The 20842-nt window shown below is 31.0% G+C and overlaps 2 protein-coding genes, 1 long non-coding RNA gene, 1 other non-coding gene and 1 pseudogene across 4 annotated transcripts; all 5 read right to left on the bottom strand.

The window, feature by feature from the left end:
- Nucleotides 1-162: 162 nt before the first annotated feature.
- Nucleotides 163-248, bottom strand: LOC120118247. Its single transcript, XR_005515735.1, has one exon. It is a non-coding gene; the product is annotated as a small nucleolar RNA Z159/U59 (small nucleolar RNA).
- Nucleotides 249-324: 76 nt separating this feature from the next.
- Nucleotides 325-417, bottom strand: LOC120118249 (annotated as a pseudogene).
- Nucleotides 418-3582: 3165 nt separating this feature from the next.
- On the bottom strand, nucleotides 3583-5279 carry LOC120118199. The gene is made up of 4 exons (XM_039138319.1): nucleotides 5146-5279; nucleotides 4407-4667; nucleotides 4036-4194; nucleotides 3583-3957 (listed from the first exon to the last, which is right to left on the bottom strand). Exons 1-4 carry the CDS (start codon nucleotides 5197-5199, stop codon nucleotides 3862-3864), a joined length of 570 nt encoding a protein of 189 aa, XP_038994250.1. The 5' UTR covers nucleotides 5200-5279; the 3' UTR covers nucleotides 3583-3861.
- Nucleotides 5280-12382: 7103 nt separating this feature from the next.
- Nucleotides 12383-13289, bottom strand: LOC120118191. Its single transcript, XR_005515727.1, has 3 exons — nucleotides 12973-13289; nucleotides 12485-12582; nucleotides 12383-12426 (listed from the first exon to the last, which is right to left on the bottom strand). It is a non-coding gene; the product is annotated as an uncharacterized LOC120118191 (long non-coding RNA).
- A 1952-nt stretch (nucleotides 13290-15241) lies between these two features.
- LOC120118179 (U-box domain-containing protein 21-like) lies at nucleotides 15242-16226 on the bottom strand. Its single transcript, XM_039138304.1, has one exon. It carries the CDS (start codon nucleotides 16198-16200, stop codon nucleotides 15244-15246), a length of 957 nt encoding a protein of 318 aa, XP_038994235.1. The 5' UTR covers nucleotides 16201-16226; the 3' UTR covers nucleotides 15242-15243.
- Between the last annotated feature and the right edge of the window lie 4616 nt (nucleotides 16227-20842).

The raw sequence follows: 20842 nt of genomic DNA, 5'->3' as shown, positions 1-20842 counted from the left end.
CATTTATTAGCTCGGGAGAACGAAAGTTTTTTTATAGTAAAAAAAGAACGTCAATGCCTAATAACGAAACGAACAAGTACAAGCTAAGGTATTAACTAAAATGCAAAGAACACAATTTTCCTAGACCCTAATTCAACAACAAATATAAGCTAATTTACATCAACCTCTTCAGTTCAGGGCACCAGAAATTTTCCGCATGGATTTTCTCGGAAGAACGAAAGTATTCATTTTCAATCATCCTCAGAGGCAAAGGGGGTGGGGGGAATCAATCAATAAAACATAGCACATGCTAAATGAAAACAAATATTGAAAAAAAAGTATAATATCTCTTCAGCTCAGGTCTCCATATAGAATTTCCGCACGGATTTTTCTCTCGGAAGAAGGAAAGTTCTTCAAATTTAAATCATCATCAGATATATTTTGCGTAATCATTGCATAATCGAAAACCCTAAACAGCAAAAAATAGCTAAGAAAACAATAAAAAAAAAGTAAAGAGCGTAAAAATAAGAGATTCAAAAGGAATTTACCCGAATATCATACTTAAAAAATCTGACCCGAACAAAATAAAGTTTATCCGACCCGACCCGAATATATGAATTAGAAATCCAACCCGACCCGACCCGGAATAATAAAAAAATTATTGTTATTTAATAAAAACAGTGACTTAATCCGACTCAACCTGAATTATATATATTTTTGGGTCGGTCTGATTTTTTCACCCTAAACCCGAACCCGACCTAAATATCACACTTAAAAAAACTCAATCTGACCCGACCAAAATAAAGTTTCGCCTTACCCGAAATAATAAAAAAATATTTTTATTCAATATATGAATAAGTTATCAAATGATTAATTAGGGTAGTATGATCAAATTTCAATTCCTTCCAACAAGGGACTTGAATTCCATTCATTTTTTGATGGAATTCACTTTCCCTCATTTGATAGAATTGAATTCCATCAGGGATTTCAATTCCCTTAAAAAACTTGAACCAAACATGGGAAAATGGTGGAATTATATTCTAATTCCCACCAATTCCAAGAGATTTCATCCAACCAAATGCCATCATAGTTTTAAATTAGGGTTTTGTTGTTGGGCTTGAAACTACTGTTTAGTACCAAATATCAATGCATTTGGGATTTTGGGCTATAGTTTGTTTTAGTTTATGGGCTCAAGTACTCAAATCACGAATATGCTTTTTGGTAGACTACACGTTTAGTCACTCAACTTTTAGTATGGTTCTGTTTTAGTCATTACTTATATTTTTCTAAATTTAATCATTTAATTTTCGAATTTAACTCACTTAGGTAATTAGACTGCCATTTTTTGAACAATATTTATTTTTATGGAAAATTTATGCATCCCCTAAATCTTCTCAAATTTGGATTTTCAAATATTTTCTTTCAAATAACAATGAAGGAGGAAAAAAGTAATATATCATAATTTCACATTGATTAAATGATGAATAATACAAATTGAATCGAAATAAGATTAAATTTTTTATTTATTTTATTTTTAATAATTTTGAAAAAAAATCAAACTGAGAAGAAGAAAGAGAAAAAGAAAGAAAAATATTTTAATACCAATTATATCGCAAACAATTGACAATGATAAAAAAAAAAATTATCGATCATAAAAAGGAACAAGATTAAAATTTTAGGTCAAATTCAAAAATTAAAAATATAAAATGCGGTGTTATCGTTATGGTATTAAAGACCTGTGTGAATGATCTAAACAGCCCTTAAATTTGTAAATGATGAATAATGACACTTTATGAGGAGGAGATAGTATTACACAAATCTAAATAATGATTAAACAGAATGTGGCCTTTAAGGAAGAATGTCAAAAAATTTCGCACAATGATTAAACATAGTCAGTGTTATATTAATTATATAATATTACATAATTTAATAAAAAAAAAATTATTAGAATATCAAAAGATGCATGCACGCCTATTAAAGACAACAGCAAACATCCCTTTAACTTAATTCCTTTCAATTCATTCCCTTTTATATAAATATAAATAAATATGAAAGAGCAACCCATTATGAAAGAGCGTCCCACGTGCTTAACTATGATACTCTCATAGTGAGTATGATATATATATTAGTATGAAAAATCATGAACATATACGGTTAAGAAAGGAATTAAGATCAAATATTGGGAAACTAAAATTATTTTATATTAAAAGAATAAGAATTTATTAAGTATTTATATCAAAAAATTGAGAGGGGCAAAAGTCTTATTTGACTAGTATTAAAACTAAAATGAACTTAAAAAATTATTATACTAAAATTTTTGGAAGGGGCAACATCCCCTCCTAATCACTATGTAGTTTCGTCCTTTGACACTATATAATAATCACATCAGACTATTTTAAAAAGAAGTTGTTCATTGTATTTTTTTAAAAAAAATTTATACAAATTTAAAATTGTTGGATGAGTTGAAATAGACAGTTGAGACTAACAATAAGAAATAAAAAGATGATCACTGAAAAAAATAATAAATTAATCTCAGTCGTCTTATCCAATGATTGTTGGAGGAGATTGAAGTATTAGAATATTGAATCTTCATATTGATTTTCTTCGGTTTGGAATATAGGTTTCGTGAAAAATTAATACGATAAAAAGAAAAATGAGTGAAATATAGATATTTTAGTATTGATCTTATCATGAATGACGATCAATAATGGACAACGATTGAACTATCAACGATAACAATTTGATTGACAATGATCAAACTGATACGTAAAATGAATTTTTGTAAATAAAAAAAAGGTCATCACATTATTAATATTTCTCAACATTTACATTGAACCCAAAATCAAATTTAACTACTTACATGAAACCATTGGTTTATTAATCATAAATACATATTTTATTTTACAGAAGCATCTAACTGCATAAAATGCCCATACCTTGTATAGCCATGCCCATGTGCAACATGGTTGCTGACCCTCAAAATTTTCCACTTTCTTTTGCTTTCCCTTTTACCTCGTTGCTTCGTCTGATTCTCCATTTTCACACCATTCCCTTCCTTTTTTGCAGCTCTTTTTGTCTGCCACATTCATATGAACCCAAACAATACATTGTTCCCATCATATAACAAGAACTCAAGGGTCCCAATATTAGATTGTAACCAAAGATCATACCAAGATAAAAACACACACATTTACGTGAAAAACCGACCATGATTGAGACAAAGATCACAGTCTTTAAGGAGGCTCCATGGAAACTCAATTACAAACATTCCCCATCACAAACTTTGTCATTTCAGTTGTGATTATATAAACATTCCCCATCACAAGCATCGTAGTTATATAAAGAGAATTAGTGATTTGAGCCATCTCTTTGTATTCATCCAATGATTTTAAATCAGTCTAAAATTAAAGAGTTTTATTCCACCGAGAGGAAAACAAATTCATAATAGTTCCAATCAAATCTGTCAAAGGGGTAGATACAATATATCTTTGAAAAGCATTGCTATTTGATGCCCATCAACCTCAATTCAATGCCAATTTTTTCACATGCTGTACAAAAACAATTATTATCCTTTCATGGCATTGTGGGACTGACCTTCTCAACTAACCCCCAACTATGTTCCAAAATGAGGGTCTAATCTTCAATTTCATTGAGGAAAAAAAGGAAAGAAAGTATGATTTGCTGAAACTGTTAATAGCTAATTTAAGTACCCTTTGTTGAGTATCTACCAGAAAGCCTTGAATCGTTAACCAACCGGAGCTCTACGAGGAGTGCCTTTCCGTTTCATCGATCGTTTCCTAGGCTTTAAACTTTTGGTCACCAATGTTTTTGTCTCCTCGGAGACATCGGTTGATGAAAGGGATGATTGCTTCTCTTCTGTGCTTATTTCCGGTGAATTTTATTGTATTTCCATGGAAGATCAGGGAATTCGAGTTTACCAGTTCGGTTTCCAGGCTTCACATGATCAACGGTTGAGACCTGAAATGCATGTAAGAAGTTCAAGTAAAGAGAAATGGGGTAATTCAAGTTATGAAACTGGGTTGAATTTTACTCTACCTTGCATGCGATGGAACAAAATCTATTAGGAGGGTCTTGAAGGTATCTTCCACAAGCCTCACAGGAGGCGCCGGGTCTCGATTTCATTGACGTTTTGGCATCTTTAGCTTGAGGCCGAGGGTTCAAATGTACAGCTTTTTCACCGTTGATTTTATATGTCTGCCAAATGATTATAAATCATTCATGTATGCATGTATCAGTAATGATTAGAACACAATTGATACAATTTGTGCATTCTAATAAGTATTTCACCCCCAAAACAATCATTGATCATATCTATGAGAAATAAGGCAAATGAATCACACTGAATTCATTACAATTACAATGAAATTTTAAGAACTAAAGATCAATGAGAGGCATTGGGAAATCACCTGAATTTTGGAACAATCAATATGTTTCTGCATTTCTTGAAGTCGAACAACATCTTGATAGACATATTTGCAGATCTGAAGAGAAAGATGTTGGCTATGAACCTTACAATGCCGGCAAAACCCGAGGCTGCAATCGATGCAGAAGACGTTCTTCTCGTTTTTCCTAAGGTCTTGATGATCAGAGCAAGGGCTAAAGAATTCAGTTTGAAGAAGGGCACTAAGCCAATCTGTTTTATCCTTTATGAACAACTCGCAGCCCACCTGCAATAATCAAATTCTTAATCCATTCGAATCAAAAAAAGCTCCAAAAAAGTTATGAACTTTCAAGCTTATGGATTAACAATTCATTCCAAGATTACAACTTTGATGGTTGATAAGTACTCAAAAGCAATGGATTTACGATCTATTACAAGATTCAACGTTTTTGTGAATATACCACATGGAATGAGTATAATCGATAAAATTCAAACACAAACTGTTACAGTTGTTGAATTCATGAAAGGTTGAACTTTTTTCAACAAAATTAAATAAACCAAAGAAGCTAATACAGGGGATTTTTTTTTCTTTCAATGATTTGAATAAAGCTGCTCGCATAGTACTGCCTCAGTGTCTTTATCTAAAAATTTTCCTGGGAAACAAACAGACCATGATATCCAGATAACAACAATCACCAAAAGGAAAACAAGTAACCGTCATTCAATAGTTTGCAAAATGGAGAAAAGAAGTAAAATTTTCTCACCATTTTCTTTGCTTTGAATTTGATATGATATAAATCCTTATCTGCTCTGCTCATCACTGCAATGAATACACTTTGCAAATTGGAATTTGCAGATGAAGTTAAGGGGAAAAAGAGAGAAAATAGAGTGAGAAGTTTAGCCTACGGAATGTGGAAAGACTGATGACATAATGAATGGAATGTGCAGAAAAAATATTTAAATAATAAAATAAATAAATACAATTGGGAGGATTTGAGAAAATTTTGTCAGCAAATGAAGTGGCCCTACCCTAGGCGGGAAAAGATAATAAATCATTCTGATTGGTGAGTTAAAACTTGATCAGGCGGCTATTAATTTATCACAATAATTTATTAAAAAGTAAATTTTCTAGAAAATTCAGAGACATTGAATATTATTTGAAGTGATTATATAGAGTTAAATAATTTGAATAAGCCAGTATTTATATATATATATATATATATATATATATATATATTAAACGATATTTAATATTTTTTTTGAAATGCTAAACACCCTAACTATTGCATATTTAACAACTTCACTAAGTGAAATAATAGGTAGTTTTTTAAAAACTAAAATAATTGGTTACTGATTGAGTGAAAATTTTTGTGGTTCTTGAAAAATAAACAAATAATTATCACCGATAATTAATTGATTTAGTGGGATAAAGCCATTAAATTTTTCAAGTAATGTTATGTGTTTAAATTCTAACGAAGTGAAATGAGTAAATTAAATTTGAAGGATCATATGGTTTGCTTATAAAGAAAAGATCATGACAAACTATGAACGCGGAAGGCGAATGCTAACAAATGACTGCTCCTGTGCGACTTGTGGCGCAGCCATGGAATCAGTAATTCATGTGTTGCGTGATTGCCCACCCAGTCGAAACCTGTGGTTGCGTGTTGTTCCACATTTTGCATATGTTAGTTTCTTCGGTATTGATCTTCAATCATGGATCACACAAAATATTCAGAAGCAACAACCCGTAAGTAATGGCGATCCTCCTTGGTCTTCCTTTTTTACTGCTCTTATTTGGCACATCTGGAAGCAAATGAATGACTATGTTTTTAAGGGTGTCACTTACAAAACAGATTCTACAATTCACAGTAGCTATAACTGGGAAAAATGCTATGTAAATAGTTCCAAAGTCTATGTTATATATCTGGTACATCATGTTCATATGGCTTGCTTATAAAGAAAATATCATGACAAACTATGAACGCGGAAGGCAAATGCTGACAAATGACTACTCCTGTGCGACTTGTGGCGCATCCATGTAATCAGTAATTCATGTGTTGTGTGATTGCTCACCTAGTCGAAACCTGTGGTTGCGTGTTGTTCCACATTCCGCATATGCTAGTTTCTTCGGTATTGATCTTCAATCATGGATCACAGAAGCAACAAACCGTAAGTGATGGCGATCTTCCTTGGTCTTCCTTTTTTTCTGCTCTTATTTGGCACATCCGGAAGCAAAGGAATAACTATGTTTTTAAGGGTGTCACTTACAAAACAGATTCTACAATTCACAGTAGCTATAACTGGGCAAAATGCTATGTAAATAGTTCCAAAGTCTATGTTATATATTCGGTACATCATGTTCATATGGCTTGCTTATAAAGAAAATATCATGACAAACTATGAACGTGGAAGGCAAATGCTGACAAATGACTACTCCTGTGCGACTTGTGGCGCAGCCATGTAATCAGTAATTCATGTGTTGTGTGATTGCTCACCCAGCCGAAACATGTGGTTGCTTGTTGTTCCACATTCCACATATGCTTGTTTCTTCGGTATTGATCTTCAATCATGGATCACAGAAGCAACAACCCGTAAGTGATGGCGATCTTCCTTGGTCTTCCTTTTTTTCTGCTCTTATTTGGCACATCTGGAAGCAAAGGAATAACTATGTTTTTAAGGGTGTCACTTACAAAATAGATTCTACAATTCACAGTAGCTATAACTGGGCAAAATGTTATGTAAATAGTTCCAAAGTCCATGTTATATATCCGGTACATCATGTGACAAATTGATGGATGTGCTTGAACACAGATGGTGCAGTGGCGACACTTGATGGGCGAGGCTCAATTGGTGGTGTTATCCGTAACTCTAATGGAGAATGGATTACAGGTTTCACAAAGAATGTAGGCACAACATCGATACTTCACGCCAAACTTTGGAGCATTTATGAAGGTCTACTCATTGCAAGAAACATGGGCATTCACAGGCTATAGATCTAGTCTGACTGCAGCAGAGCAGTCAAATTGGTAGGAGAAAGTAGATCAATCGATAGCCATATTCCGTTGCTTCACGCAATTCTAAAGCTTCGACAGTCGGGATGCTGGGTGACAAAAATCCAATGGATTAGCAGGAATGGAAACAAGATTGTCGATAGGATGGCAAAGCTATCTTCACAACAACACTACAACTTGGTTCATTTTGATTCCCCCGGATGAGTTAACAGACCTCCTAGCTTTAGACGCTGCTGTTATGCAGCAAACTGATGAGACTATACGCGCATAACCTAATGTTTTAGGCTTCTTTCAATTAAAAAAAGTACTTTTTTTAATTAGAAGAGGAGACATGATTCCAGCGCTCACCTCACCTTTAGGATAATTGGGCTAATTTTTCTTTTAAACTATTAACTAACATTACTTGAATAAAACTGAAAAATATTTGTTATTGTCGTTATAATTAATTTTTCACCATCATTTTTTTGAATAAAAAATAAAATAATTTCTCAATTAATTTTTTCCTATTCTAAGAAATCATAAACATTCACCATTTACAAAAAGAAAGTGAAGTTCTTAATTTATTTTGAGATATAAAGAGACTTTTTATTTGTCTTCATATCCTCGATTAGGTTAGCTCTTAATTGTTTTGGTTACTGAGATCTTTTAAAATTCATTAACATATTATTTATAATAATATATACAATTAGTATAATTATTTATTTTTTAATAAATTATTTTTTATTATACATATTATCTGAATTTAACTCAATTTTATACTTATTAAAATTATTAGTTCTCAATATCGAGTTCCACCTAAAAATTATTAGAGTAAAAGAAATAAATCGTTGTTGAACTATGTTAAAGATGATCTTTTTTATCGTTGAATTTTCAAAAGTTATAAAAATATTATACAACTTATTGAATTATTATAAAATGATCATTATACTTTATTAAATTGACACACAATGATCAACTGACTTATCAAATTGTTACAATATAATTGTTATGCTTATCAAATTTTTTTGTTATCTATAACATCCAGTTATCATTTTTGTAAAAATGATAAAAAATATATGATATTTCATAATTTTTAAAATTTAATAACCAGAATAATTATTTCAACATAGTTTACTAATAATGGATGTTATAATTTTGTAAAAATGATAAAAAAATCATGACATTTCATAATTTTTAAAATTTAATAACCAGAATAATTATTTCAACATAGTTTACTAATAATTTATGCAATTTAGTAAGATTAACATATTCATAATAGACTTTTTTTATATAACAAAAGTCAAGAATGAAATATTCCTAAACAACATAAAAAGAAACTCTAAATCAAGTCAAAGTAAAATGACACTTGTGTCCTTTGAAAGGATGGAGATACATTGAAAACAAGGAGGAAATTGACTTTTAGTAGGCGTATCATAATAAATAAAAAGGGCTTCCTTTATTTGCAATAAAGGTACAAAGATGAAGGCTGTCCAATTCATATAAAGGAAAAAAAATTATATTTGCTCCAAAATTCTGAAAATGCAAATCTAAGAGTTGACATATTTGTTTTTATTCTTTAAAAAAATCAAATCTTTCTTGAAACCAATGTATTTCAAACCCTAAAATTGTGGAGTAAAGTTAGTATTTTTGTCAAATTGTGATGATTTGTTTAGTTGTTTATTTAGAATTTTCTTTAACTAAACATATTCATCACTATTTAAATTAAGATCAAGGATAGGGATGGCAAAAAAAACCCAAACCCGACGGGGAAAATCGAAAATCGAATTAAACGGGGACGGAGAAAAATTGTTTATGCTAAACGGGGACGGAGACGGGAAAAAACCGTTTATGTTAAACGGGGATGGGGACAGGTTTGGTAATCTCCGCCCCGATTATCGGCCCGATAAATATTAAAAATAAATTATATATATATATATAATATTAATAAATTTAATTTAAATTTAAAAAAAAATATATAATATTTATATATTTAATTTAAATATATATACCCGACCCGATACCCATTTAAATAACCGTTTATGCTAAACGGGGATACCTGTTTCCTCGCGATTTTCCCCGATTACCCGATGGGGATCCCCGTTTAAATCCCCGCAATTTTTTAAGCGGGGACGGATACAAATTTTTTAAACGGAAACGGGGACGGGGGACCAATATCCGGCTCAAACCCGACCCGTTGTCATCCCTAATCAAGGATTTGTGTTCATGGGAGGTTGGCTGTATGTCAATAACTTATTTTGATAGTTCATAACTTAAGCCAAACCTATATTTGTTGTTTTATTTTATTTTATTTATTAAGTAGAGAGATATTATATTTTTAAGGTAAATGTCAATATTTAAACCCACGCAAAATGAAACAACATAAAATTTTTGACCGCTTAACCAATTAATAAATTTCAACTTTATCTTTTGTCTAATTAAGCATATACCATGTTATCCAAATTTGTACCAAATATGATCGAGCTTTTATGGTTATAATAGTGAAAAGATCAATATAAACGTGTGCAAAAATCAATTGATAGAGAACAAAATCACATGAGCATAAAAGCTGTTCAATTAACTTCAAAGGCTATTTTTTTTTTTATAAAAAGATGCTTAATCATTTTCCTTTTTGCTTCTTCTTCATGTTTAGGTGTCATGGAAGCTGTATTCTCTTCTTTTATTACAATTCGACTACAGTTACGTTTTGATGCATGATTGTGCACATTGCTTAATCAAATTCAAGTTCTGGGTATGGTTTTCTAAGTCTAATCTAATCAGGATCGAATTAAGAATTTGTCATATCTTTAAATAATTATAAGAATATTTTTAAAGTTTTTATATATAATTAATTAGGTTTTGATAAAAGTATATGTATGAAAGATTATAATATAAAGTACCAAATATTGGTTCACATCAACTCGTCGGCCGATATTGGTATTTAGCATCAATATCTAGAAAATGTTAAGGGTCCCCTAGCAAGATGAAAATCTGGTCCTATTCGTTACTTCCACGAAGTCACTGTTGTCAAATCAACTGCCATTGCAAGCACCTGGCTAATAATAGATGGAGCCTGCTATAATATTTACTTTGTAAATTCTAGGACCACTTTGAACATATGATTCCCACAATCCTTCCAAGTTATAGATTTAATGCACACTGCATGAGCTTTGTCAACATTAGACAGCATTGCTCACTCTTTACTTACCTTGGGAAATCCACGTGATCAAACATAAGTGAAAAGACCATATAGATATTAAATATATATATTAAGACATAATAAAAAATAAAACGAACTTAATCAGGGATTCGTCCAGGGGAGGTCATTGTCTCCTTATAATTTAAAAATATACATGGATAAATATCAAACTAGACCTTATAGTTTTAATTTAATTATTTTGATTTTATCTTTATTTTCTATGATTAATCATATTTTACTCGTTGAACTGATATCCGAACTCCATCCCCGAACATACTAAGATCAAAATTTATATACAATATAAAACATAAATATAATTATGATACCAAAAATATGATACAAATATGCATAATTATAATAGACAAGTACAACCCTAACCAAGCTAACTCTCCCTAATTTCCTTCACACACACGCACGTGCACCCACATGCACCAGAGTCAAAATAATTAAAAAAGACGAATATACCTAACAATTAAAGCTAAGTAGTCGTATTCGACATTCTCATCAGAGTCCAAATAATGTAATTTATCATTGTGATCACACAAGACTCGGTCAAAAGAACAGGGGATGATACCATAAATCATTAGCATAAAAGCACATTAAAATTATTTTTGTTTCAACTTTCACAAGTCGAACACATTTTTTGAATACTCAAACGAAATGTAGATAAAAGCAACGCACCAGGGGGGGATAAGAATACTTAAACCTTTGCGTGAAGTGCTATAACTCTCCCAAGCCAACAATTTGATCATCTTCTCTACAAAATTGGAGGGGGAAATTGAAGACCCGGCTACGTGTAAATCCCCTGTATCAAGACTAGACGATATGCTCTTTCGGACTCGACTGCCGTATCTCCGATCTATGTTGCATCCTGCTACCTGATTCACGAAAAAATTCATCGCCATGTGGATAATAAGAACCATAAAAGTAATGCAACATAACTTTTTGATGATATTCACCTTTATTGTTTCGAATCAATCGAAGTGAAGATGGTGTTTTCTTTTACGACACCTATTGAAATACCAAGTTGCATGTTTTTGTAGGCCCATGCCAACCATCACTTTTAGGCTTGTAAGCATGACATAGGTCACTGAAATCAAGAACAGTATCCAAAAGAGTCTCCACGACAAGTGACTGTACGGGAGGTGAGCAGCATATAACGGAGTCCGCACTCGAATGACCTTAAACCAAACAGAAAAATAGCAAATTAAGTACGTACTTTGAAATACTTGCAAGAAATTCAACATAGAGATGATGGTTAACCAGAAACTGAACTTTTTTTTTTTTTTAAAAAGGTAAATTTCGAACTTTTCCTTCGCACTCTACTGCCTAGCATATAAGTACCTTCCAACAAAGCCAGGATCTTATCACTTCAACTTCAATTGAAGTGTATATAGCTGATGCTTATCTGTCAGTTTTTTCCCCATAGCATTGGCAAATCACAAAAGAAAACAACTGAACAAAGTATTAACAGGTTCTTACCACACACGCTGGAGCAAGAGGAACAAAAGTGAGATTTTTCTTGCTATCTTCAGTTTGCATATTTAAAGTCTGAAAATGGCGTTGTGTTACTTTCAAAGTTAATAATACATAAACAAGTTTAAAAAGCTATTGTTTTCTGTAAATAAAACAGCTAAATAACAGAAAGAATAAATGGCATACAATAATAACTTTTGTTCATAAAATAATAGGGTTCAGGAAGAATTATCAAGGATACATCAATTACAGAAGCATATAAATGCTTGCACAGATCTTCAGAAATTCAGAGTATTCAATGGGCTTTATACCATTGAAGTTGGCAATGAATGAATGTTTATGATATAGATTAGCATTTCACAGATGAAAACCAAAAACGTGTCCTGCAGAGTCCATACACGAAATAAGAGAAATGCCATGATTTTTTTATGGTGTACTTACAAAAATAAAATTTTCAAACCAAGGACTCGGAGCTTCCAAGATATTTAGAGCTAATACAGATAAGAGAAATGCTGAAATGTGGAAACGCTCTATTGAATCTGAGAGGTAAAATAATTCAATAGTTTAAATTAGATCAAAATGACCAAAACAATTAGCAATACACCAAAAGGAGACGTGGACAAACAATGTAGATATAATATGTTTCTAATGATAATTTTCCATGAGTTCATGTGTGGTATTGGTATTTGCCCAAGTTGATTCTTACACATTAACTGATATATGTATTGTCATTCCTTGTCCCTTCTAACTAATGTTTCCATCAGTACGGCAGTATAAAACATAACAGGAAAATATCAACTGTATAAAAATCATTATCTGGGAAATGTTACAGTGATGGCTCCTTTTGCACTTTAAATTCAGCAAGTATCCAAAAAGTCAATAGGCAGTCGCAAACACCATAGAATGAAATGTATAAAGGAGCAATTCACCTGCGTATGCGAGACTGTGGATGTTATCCTTGCTAAAGCGCGTAAAGACATTCCTTCTTGTCTCAGAAAAGTTATTGGATACCAGCAAAGCAAATAGAGCATTATTATGAGCGACAATGCAATTTGATAAAGTAATTGCCTGAGCTAGTAAAATAAAAGAATGAAGAAGTAATGACACTCAAAGAAACAAATGAAACAAGAATATTTAACAAGCGGAAGGGGGCGGACGTAGGAAAAGAGAGAGGGAGGGAGGGAGAACATTGCTTAAATATAAGGATATCTGAGAAAGCCATAGCCAATGCTTGGTCAGAAACAAATCTACGGTCCTACGGATCCAGAATCTCATGTTTTCCGGGAGCTGGAAGCTAGTCCTTCTGCAGAATTAAACAGGGCTTGAAATACATCTCCACCAAAACTTTGACATAATTTAACAAATATCTGCATATGGACACAAGTATGTTATACAAAATTCAGCAATAATACCAGCCAAAGTATACAAAGTTCAGTGGAATCAACATGGAAGATAAAAGCGCGCACACACACACACCAGTTTATTGCGGTAGAAAAAGATTCTACAACAGAGGTATAAAATAATGAAACCACCAATTTCACTAATCCAAAAATATCCCTAAAAGACTATCTAATATTTAATGTCCTCCAAACGAAAATAACTTATTTTAAGCATAAGAAGACATACTAACTACTCCAAATCCACGGCCTTAATCCTTTTCTTTGAGATATTCTTCACTTAAAAGTTATGTTTTTCCTTCAGAAGAGAAATTTCCTAAGTCACAACTTTAAAGGACATTGTTAAATAGCACTATTCTAATTACAGGCTATTAGATATAATAGGCAATTGTTTAAGTAAAATTCACTTATCAAGTTTAATGATTAAGAGGTTGGGAGCTTAAATTTCTCATTTTCAATATATAAGTTAAAGAATATTTACCCATCTAGAAACCTGGCACTCAGTTGCCTAAAGTTGGTGTCTCCTTACATTAGAAAAATTAATTTGAACTTCAATCATTGACACCACCGAGGTGTCACATTGTAAACACGTTGAGTCTGTTAGGATCTAGCATCACTAGTCAAAGATCAAAATCTAAATCCATGAAGCACCAAAATCTCAGACAGTCCACAGCTTTGTTCATGTAAATATTCAGCGTCTGATATGAACTTCTTAAATGCATTCATAGTTCTTAGGTTAAGCTGTTTGTTCTCACCTCCAACACATTGTAGACCACGTAGAGTTTGATTGTTCCTTGCCCGCGAATCATGTGATATATTAAGCTGATATCTGGGAAGCAAAAACTAAAATTAGAAGAAACAAAAAAAAAAAAAGCTTTACGCAATCTGTATTACTTATTTGAGAGAAATCTAGAAAATTAAATAAGCAAATTATATATGCAACGAAGATTGAAATTCGGATTTCGTTTTAACTTACTTGTTTGTTTTGATTTGATTTGTTGTTACATGAATGGTCAAAGTGGGGTGCTACAACTAGTGGGAACTCAAGATTTTGGCTGTTCATTTGGTTTCAACTTTCAAGGAAATGTGCTCGATGATGTTTTCACCCCATGAGCTATTGACGGCACATAACCAATCAGATTCTCACACGTAACAATTTTATAATAGTATTTCAAATAAAAAAACAGATGGTTGATTATTATTGTTATCATCGTTTATAAACATATTTGTTTATGCACGAACAAAATTACTTAGTGCCAGATTGAACGTTTATTATTAAATAGTTAAGATTATTTAGAACATATATTACTTTGTAATTATTTTTAACTTAATAAAAAAACTAAACAAATTCGTTCATTAGTTCACTTATAGATTTGTTTATAAAATTTTTCATTAATTTATATATACTATTATTTTTAAAAATTTATATTTATATATAATATACTTAAAAAATATTAAGTTGACCCATCAGTATATCATCATTGATTAAAAAAATTTAAACAAATATTATTTTATAATCACATAAACTATTCAGAAACAAATATTTATATTCATAGCTTAAGACTTAGTTAAAATTAAGAAAGTGGCTCAATAATCACTTTGAACAATTATCAATTAATGGAACATAAACAGGTAGCTTTTAATTTACGTGATATTTTTATGCTGACATTATTTGTCGTAACAATGATAGTTTAAGTATCCAATTAGGTCGAAAACTATAGGGTATACACTTTTAATCTATCATCTATGTTTTTGTACATTGAATTAATTGTTATGATGTCTACAAAAATTATGACATTTTCCTTAAAAAGGTCTTTTGAGATCTCTGAAATTGTCCATTGGATCAACACATTCTACTTTGTTTCTATGAAGATTCAGCATTTTCAACAACTCCGAAACCCTCTCCTTCGTCTTCTCCACACACCCAAGCTGCATTAGCAGCAGAAGTTTTTGAAAAGCACCCACTTGAAGAGCTTCAACAAGTACTCCACCATCTTCACGTTTCTCGGTCTTGCAAAGCTTATGCAAAATGGAGACAGAGAACTCAGTTGCCGAGTTCGAAACTCTGAGGATTTTCTTAACCAAAACCGGCATCGTCAGCGCATTGTCACGGGCCATTTCCCTGCCTTGTTCGTTGTTGACGATGCCGTCGAGAACACCCAAGGCTTTCTCGCACATCGTCCTTTCGGCGTCCACGAGTGTTTCTAGGAGCAATGGGACTATGCCTAGGTTTACGAGTTTGGTAACTTGTTTTTGCCTTGTTGAACTCGAGGTTGAAGACGATGTGATCATATGGTAAATGATGGTTAATGATGCTTTTGTTGATGTTGAGCAGATTGGGTTTTTGATAAGCTTGAACAATGGTTCGATGGAACCTTCGATCTCTGATAATAAACTCAGTGTTTTTCTTTGATCTTCCATTGATGAAACGAGCTCCTTTAAGGCCAAAACTGAATTTCTTCGCCTAGATAAGTCTCCGCTGCTTAAAAACCATATCAAACAATGCATTGCCGAGACTGAGCGTAAGTAACCCTTGGCTTCTCCATCGAGAGGGAACATTGTTTTCCTTGACTTCTCGATGCTCTCTCGATCGTACGTTATCCCCGAAGACAACGTGACCGGATCGTTCTTCAAGTCTAGCGATATAGGACACCTGAAATCTCTTGGGATCATTAGCTCCATTTCGCCATTTCCGTTCCTTTGCTGCTCTTTCCCTGCACGCTTTGCTGCTATTCTCTTTCTCCAGGAAGAAATCATCATCTGAGAAAAAAATGGTGGTTCATAGAGCTTTGTCGAATGGATTTGAAATTTGATTGAGCAATTTAGCATATATATATATGTATGTATGTATGATGATGATGAAGATGACATACGACATGGTTTACGACCTTAAGAAAATATTAGAAATTTTGAAAAGAAGAATGAGAAAAGGTGTTTGAATATTTGACCTTTGAATTTGATAAATCCAATTTGAAAATCTAGAAGGGGTAAGATAATGTTGGCGGATTATAGAATAAATTTAATATTTTGACGCAAAAACCCGTCAATGCACTCACTCTAGATGTCGGTCCAGGTCTAGCCATGTGATCAGCTATTTCAAATTTTCATTTATCTGTTCAAATATTGTATAATCGGTATAAACACTACCCGGATAAATAATAAATTTTGTGGATAAAAATAATTATAAGAGAATTCATTTTAAAATAAAGATTAATTTATTTAATTATGAATTAAATTGTTTAATATTTTTATTTTTATTGTGATCACTAAAATTTTAAAAAATATTAATTTATTCACTAAATTTTTTATTTGTTTCTATTTGGTTACTCAACCGTTAAATACAGAATGAGTGATTTTGAAAAGAAAATTAAATTGATATAATAGTAAAAGACAATGAGACAAATTCATTGGAGTCTTGAGAGGTCGGAGAAGATATTAAAGAATGATGATTTTAACGTTGGCATGACACAAGGATTAAATTGTAAAATTTTATCATTGAAGTAAAAAGATGAAATAAAAATTAAAAGAAAACAAAGTGGGTGACACATGAATGCCATTTTATATAAATTAATCAATATCAGCACATGTGACTGTCATATCACTCTTCTATTTTTAATTTAACGATCAAGTTAATAAAATAGAAGTAAATCAAATATTAAAAAATTATACTCTGATGAAAAAAATGAGAAAAAACTGATGAGAAATTTATAATTTATTTAATCGAGATTCTTTTAACAATTTGGACAGTAATTTAATTGGTTTTTACATTTTTCACATTTGCATGCACCTAACGCGTCCCAAACGCGCAAACAAAATTTTCTTTGCTGCCTTGGAATTTGGCATCGTTTATAATATGTGCACGTGTGGATGGATATCCATTTGTTAAACGCGTAGGCGTAGCAGAGTGGGAAACACGGCGTTTCGACCTTGTGGGAGGAAACGGTGAACATAGAACTAGAAAATCTTGTGCTACTAAACGCGTGACAATTAACAAAATGTTTTGCCCCCTTGACTATGGGCCTCCTTTACCAATTAAAAAAATGATATTAGTTTAAGTGATAAGTAGTGTGATATTGACTAAATATATTTTGAGTTTGAGATTTTGCGTATATAGAAAATTCCGTCGAAAGATTTATTTGTCAAAATCAGATATGAAACATAAGTCTATTTAGATTAATCATGATAAAATCTTGAGATATCGAGAATATAACTAAACTTTATTTTATAGTATTCAAGTTATTTTTAAGATACCTTAAAAATTCAAAGTACATAAAAATATAACAAATTATAAAATATTCAAAAAGTATAAGAATTTGTAAAAAACTGTAAAAAGAAAAAAAGTTTTTTACTCTTTAAACTTTTCTTCATACATCTTTGATATTCGCTAAATGAGTTTTAATTAGGGATGGATATGAGACTTGTATCCAACGGATCCCGACCCAATTCAACTTGATCAGATTAATTTTTTTTTTCTTTTTTTATTAAAAAAATTAGGACTGGGTCGAATTTTTTAGATGTTATGTTCAGGTTGAATCGGATTCTGGTTTAGGGTGAACAATACCCGATCTGACCCGACCCGAAAACATATAATTTTACTTTATATATTTTAATAAATATATTATTATAGGTCTGGTCAGGTTAGGTTCAGATTTTATCTCAAAAATTCTGGTCGAATTCAGATCGGGTGGAGGGCGTATATTTTTCGAGTCGGTCGGGTGGAGGATCTATATTTTTCAATTCGGGTCATGTTGACTGAAAATCCGACTCTACCCAACCCATGCCGTCCCTAATTTTAATCGTGATCGAAATTAAAATTATATTCAAATTTTAAATTTTGTTTAAAGACGTTAAACTTTTTATTATTAGATATTCTTTACTTTTGATGACATATAAAGACGCAATTATCAATTCTAAATGAAAAATTATAATAATTTAAAATGATTAATTAATATTCGACTGCAAACTTTTAAACAATTGTCATGATCACAGTGAATAGATTTTAGAGTTTTTAATAAGTCATACGTATTTATTTTTGGTAAAGTACATAAATTGTTATCTAACTATTTATTATGTTTTAAATATATTTTTCGTTAAAAATTTAATGATCATTTGAACTAAACGATTATGAGATCAGATTATTATCATATTTCAATTAGCATATTCAGATTATTGTTAATTGGAAAAAAAAACAATTTTAAAACTTAATATAGTCGAATGACTATTTTATACAAAATGTTCATTCCATTTGTCATGGTCATAAAAACTTCGAATATGATTGAAAACCATTTAACTAATGAACATCAAAATACCGGTAAAAAACTTAAAGAGTGAGATACTTAATAGTTTTTGTAATTCTTAGGATAAATTACACATTTAGTACATAAACTATTACTTTTATCCCGTTTTAGTTTCTAAACTTTGTTTTTTTTAAATCATTCCTAACATTTAGTTTGAGTTTCAATTTGGTACACATCTGTTAAAAAATTATCAGAACATTTAACATGATATTTTTTTAGTCTTTTCAATTATGACATGACATTACCTTATGGTGACATATCAACATTATCGTTAAGTTTTTAACGGTAAGATACCAAAATGAAACTTAAACTAAACATCAAGTATAATTTTGAAAAAAAAAAGTAAAGCTTTTGTACTAAAATGAAATAAATTAATTGAGCAGGTACTAAACGTGAATTTACCCAATTTTTAACAATATTTAGAAAATTTTAAAACAAGATTCTAAGACCAGACCATTTATGCTATAACTTAACCCAACTCCACTCGTCCATTATCAACCATATATCCAAGCCCAACGCGTATTGTATCAAACCCAAACCCACCACTTCTTCTATATCTTATTGATAGAGATGTATTTCATCATGTTCAACTAGGCACAATTCTCAAATATTTACCTTTTATTTTACCTAATCTGTTGTTTTTACCATTATAAGGGATTATATGTACATGACGTGTAAAGTACATGTGTTGTTATCGTAAATTTCCGTATTTTGATTTTTTTTTATAGTGCGATTATTGGTGTATATATATTAGTTTAATTACTCGATCATATGATTATCGAGTCAATTTTTGATTAAATAATAGAGGTTGTAAAAAATAAATAAAAACTGCATATAGAATAAGTCCAAATCACGAAGAATGATTTGGATAGAGATTGAAAGTATACAATTGAACGTGACCACTAACATGCCAAATGATAATACAGCTAAGATTAAGATTTAGACCCACACACATCACATGGACTATCTTAATCGCATTTATTTCTACTTTCGAACACTCTTTTAATATAACACCCATCACACGTTACCTTGACATTTGTTTTTGTTTGTTTTTTTACTATTTATTTGTTAGTAGTTACATATAATTCATATTATTTCTTTATTTATCGATATAATTAAAATCATTATAACATCACGATGATTATTTTGTAATCATTTAATAAATTTAATGAATTTTATTATATAATTGAATCATATCCCATAAAGAAATATCAAGAGTTTTATACTTTTCACTGCATAAAAAACAAAAGGGAGAAAATCAACAAAAAAACGGAAACTTTACTTCTTTTGTTGGTTTCTTAGAGCTGAAGGTTGTGTAATGTAAAATTTAGAATAGAAGTTCTATATCAAGTTGTACACATTGAAATGATCTTTGCTTGTTTCCAATGACTAATTGATTCAAATAATATAATCATTTTGATTTTGATTTAAAGAAATTATATTGTAATTTTATTGATGACTTTGAATAACTATTAGTTATCAGTTATTTAAAGGATAAAGTATTAGATTTATTTCGATGTAATGAATAAAATAAATTAAGTTAAAAGGTTATCCATAATAATTTTTAGGTAAAAATATTAAAGACCCTAATTATAGAGTATTGTTTTGTTTAATTTATCAACAATTAAAAGTTAAAAAAATGGTTCTATAACTATATGACTTTATTTTGTTGCGTCCATTATTGTTAAAAAATACAAAATGATTATTCAGCTATTCGTATGTGTCAAACTCGTCATTTTTTTTTGTAAAAATTGACGATCGTTGAGCTGGATATTAACTTGTTGATTCGGTAATGATAAAACTATATTTTAATAATGCCTAATGACACAAACATTATTTTCAAACACTGGCTCGACGACATAATATTTCAAGTACATACTTGACAACATAATGTAAACGAATAATCGATCTACAAAATGCAACTCAAACAGCTTTGAGATTAGATTTTATCATATTCAGTCGATATATTAACGTACAACTCAAACGACTGCCAACTTTTTAATAAAAAAAAGATGAATTTTGAACATATGAATAATTAGGTTATCATTTTTAATTTTTAATAATAAGTGACTTAACAAAGTAACGTTCTATAGTTGAGAGATTAT

The sequence above is a fragment of the Hibiscus syriacus genome, unplaced genomic scaffold (genome assembly GCF_006381635.1).
Source record: "Hibiscus syriacus cultivar Baekdansim isolate YM2019G1 unplaced genomic scaffold, ASM638163v2 tig00110327_pilon, whole genome shotgun sequence".
Lineage (NCBI taxonomy): Eukaryota > Viridiplantae > Streptophyta > Magnoliopsida > Malvales > Malvaceae > Hibiscus > Hibiscus syriacus.
Note: the sequence above shows the minus strand (reverse complement) of the source record. Positions and strands in the feature narration are given on the sequence as shown.

Excerpts from the sequence above, each read along its gene's own strand:
- LOC120118199 (XM_039138319.1), bottom strand. The coding sequence starts at position 5,199 with ATGAGCAGAGCAGATAAGGATTTATATCATATCAAATTCAAAGCAAAG. Across the intron at positions 4,195-4,406 it reads TTGATTGTTCCAAAATTCAG|ACATATAAAATCAACGGTGA; the intron begins GTGATTTCCCAA and ends ATCATTTGGCAG. Across the intron at positions 3,958-4,035 it reads TTTGTTCCATCGCATGCAAG|GTCTCAACCGTTGATCATGT; the intron begins GTAGAGTAAAAT and ends CATGCATTTCAG.
- LOC120118179 (XM_039138304.1), bottom strand. The coding sequence starts at position 16,200 with ATGATGATTTCTTCCTGGAGAAAGAGAATAGCAGCAAAGCGTGCAGGG.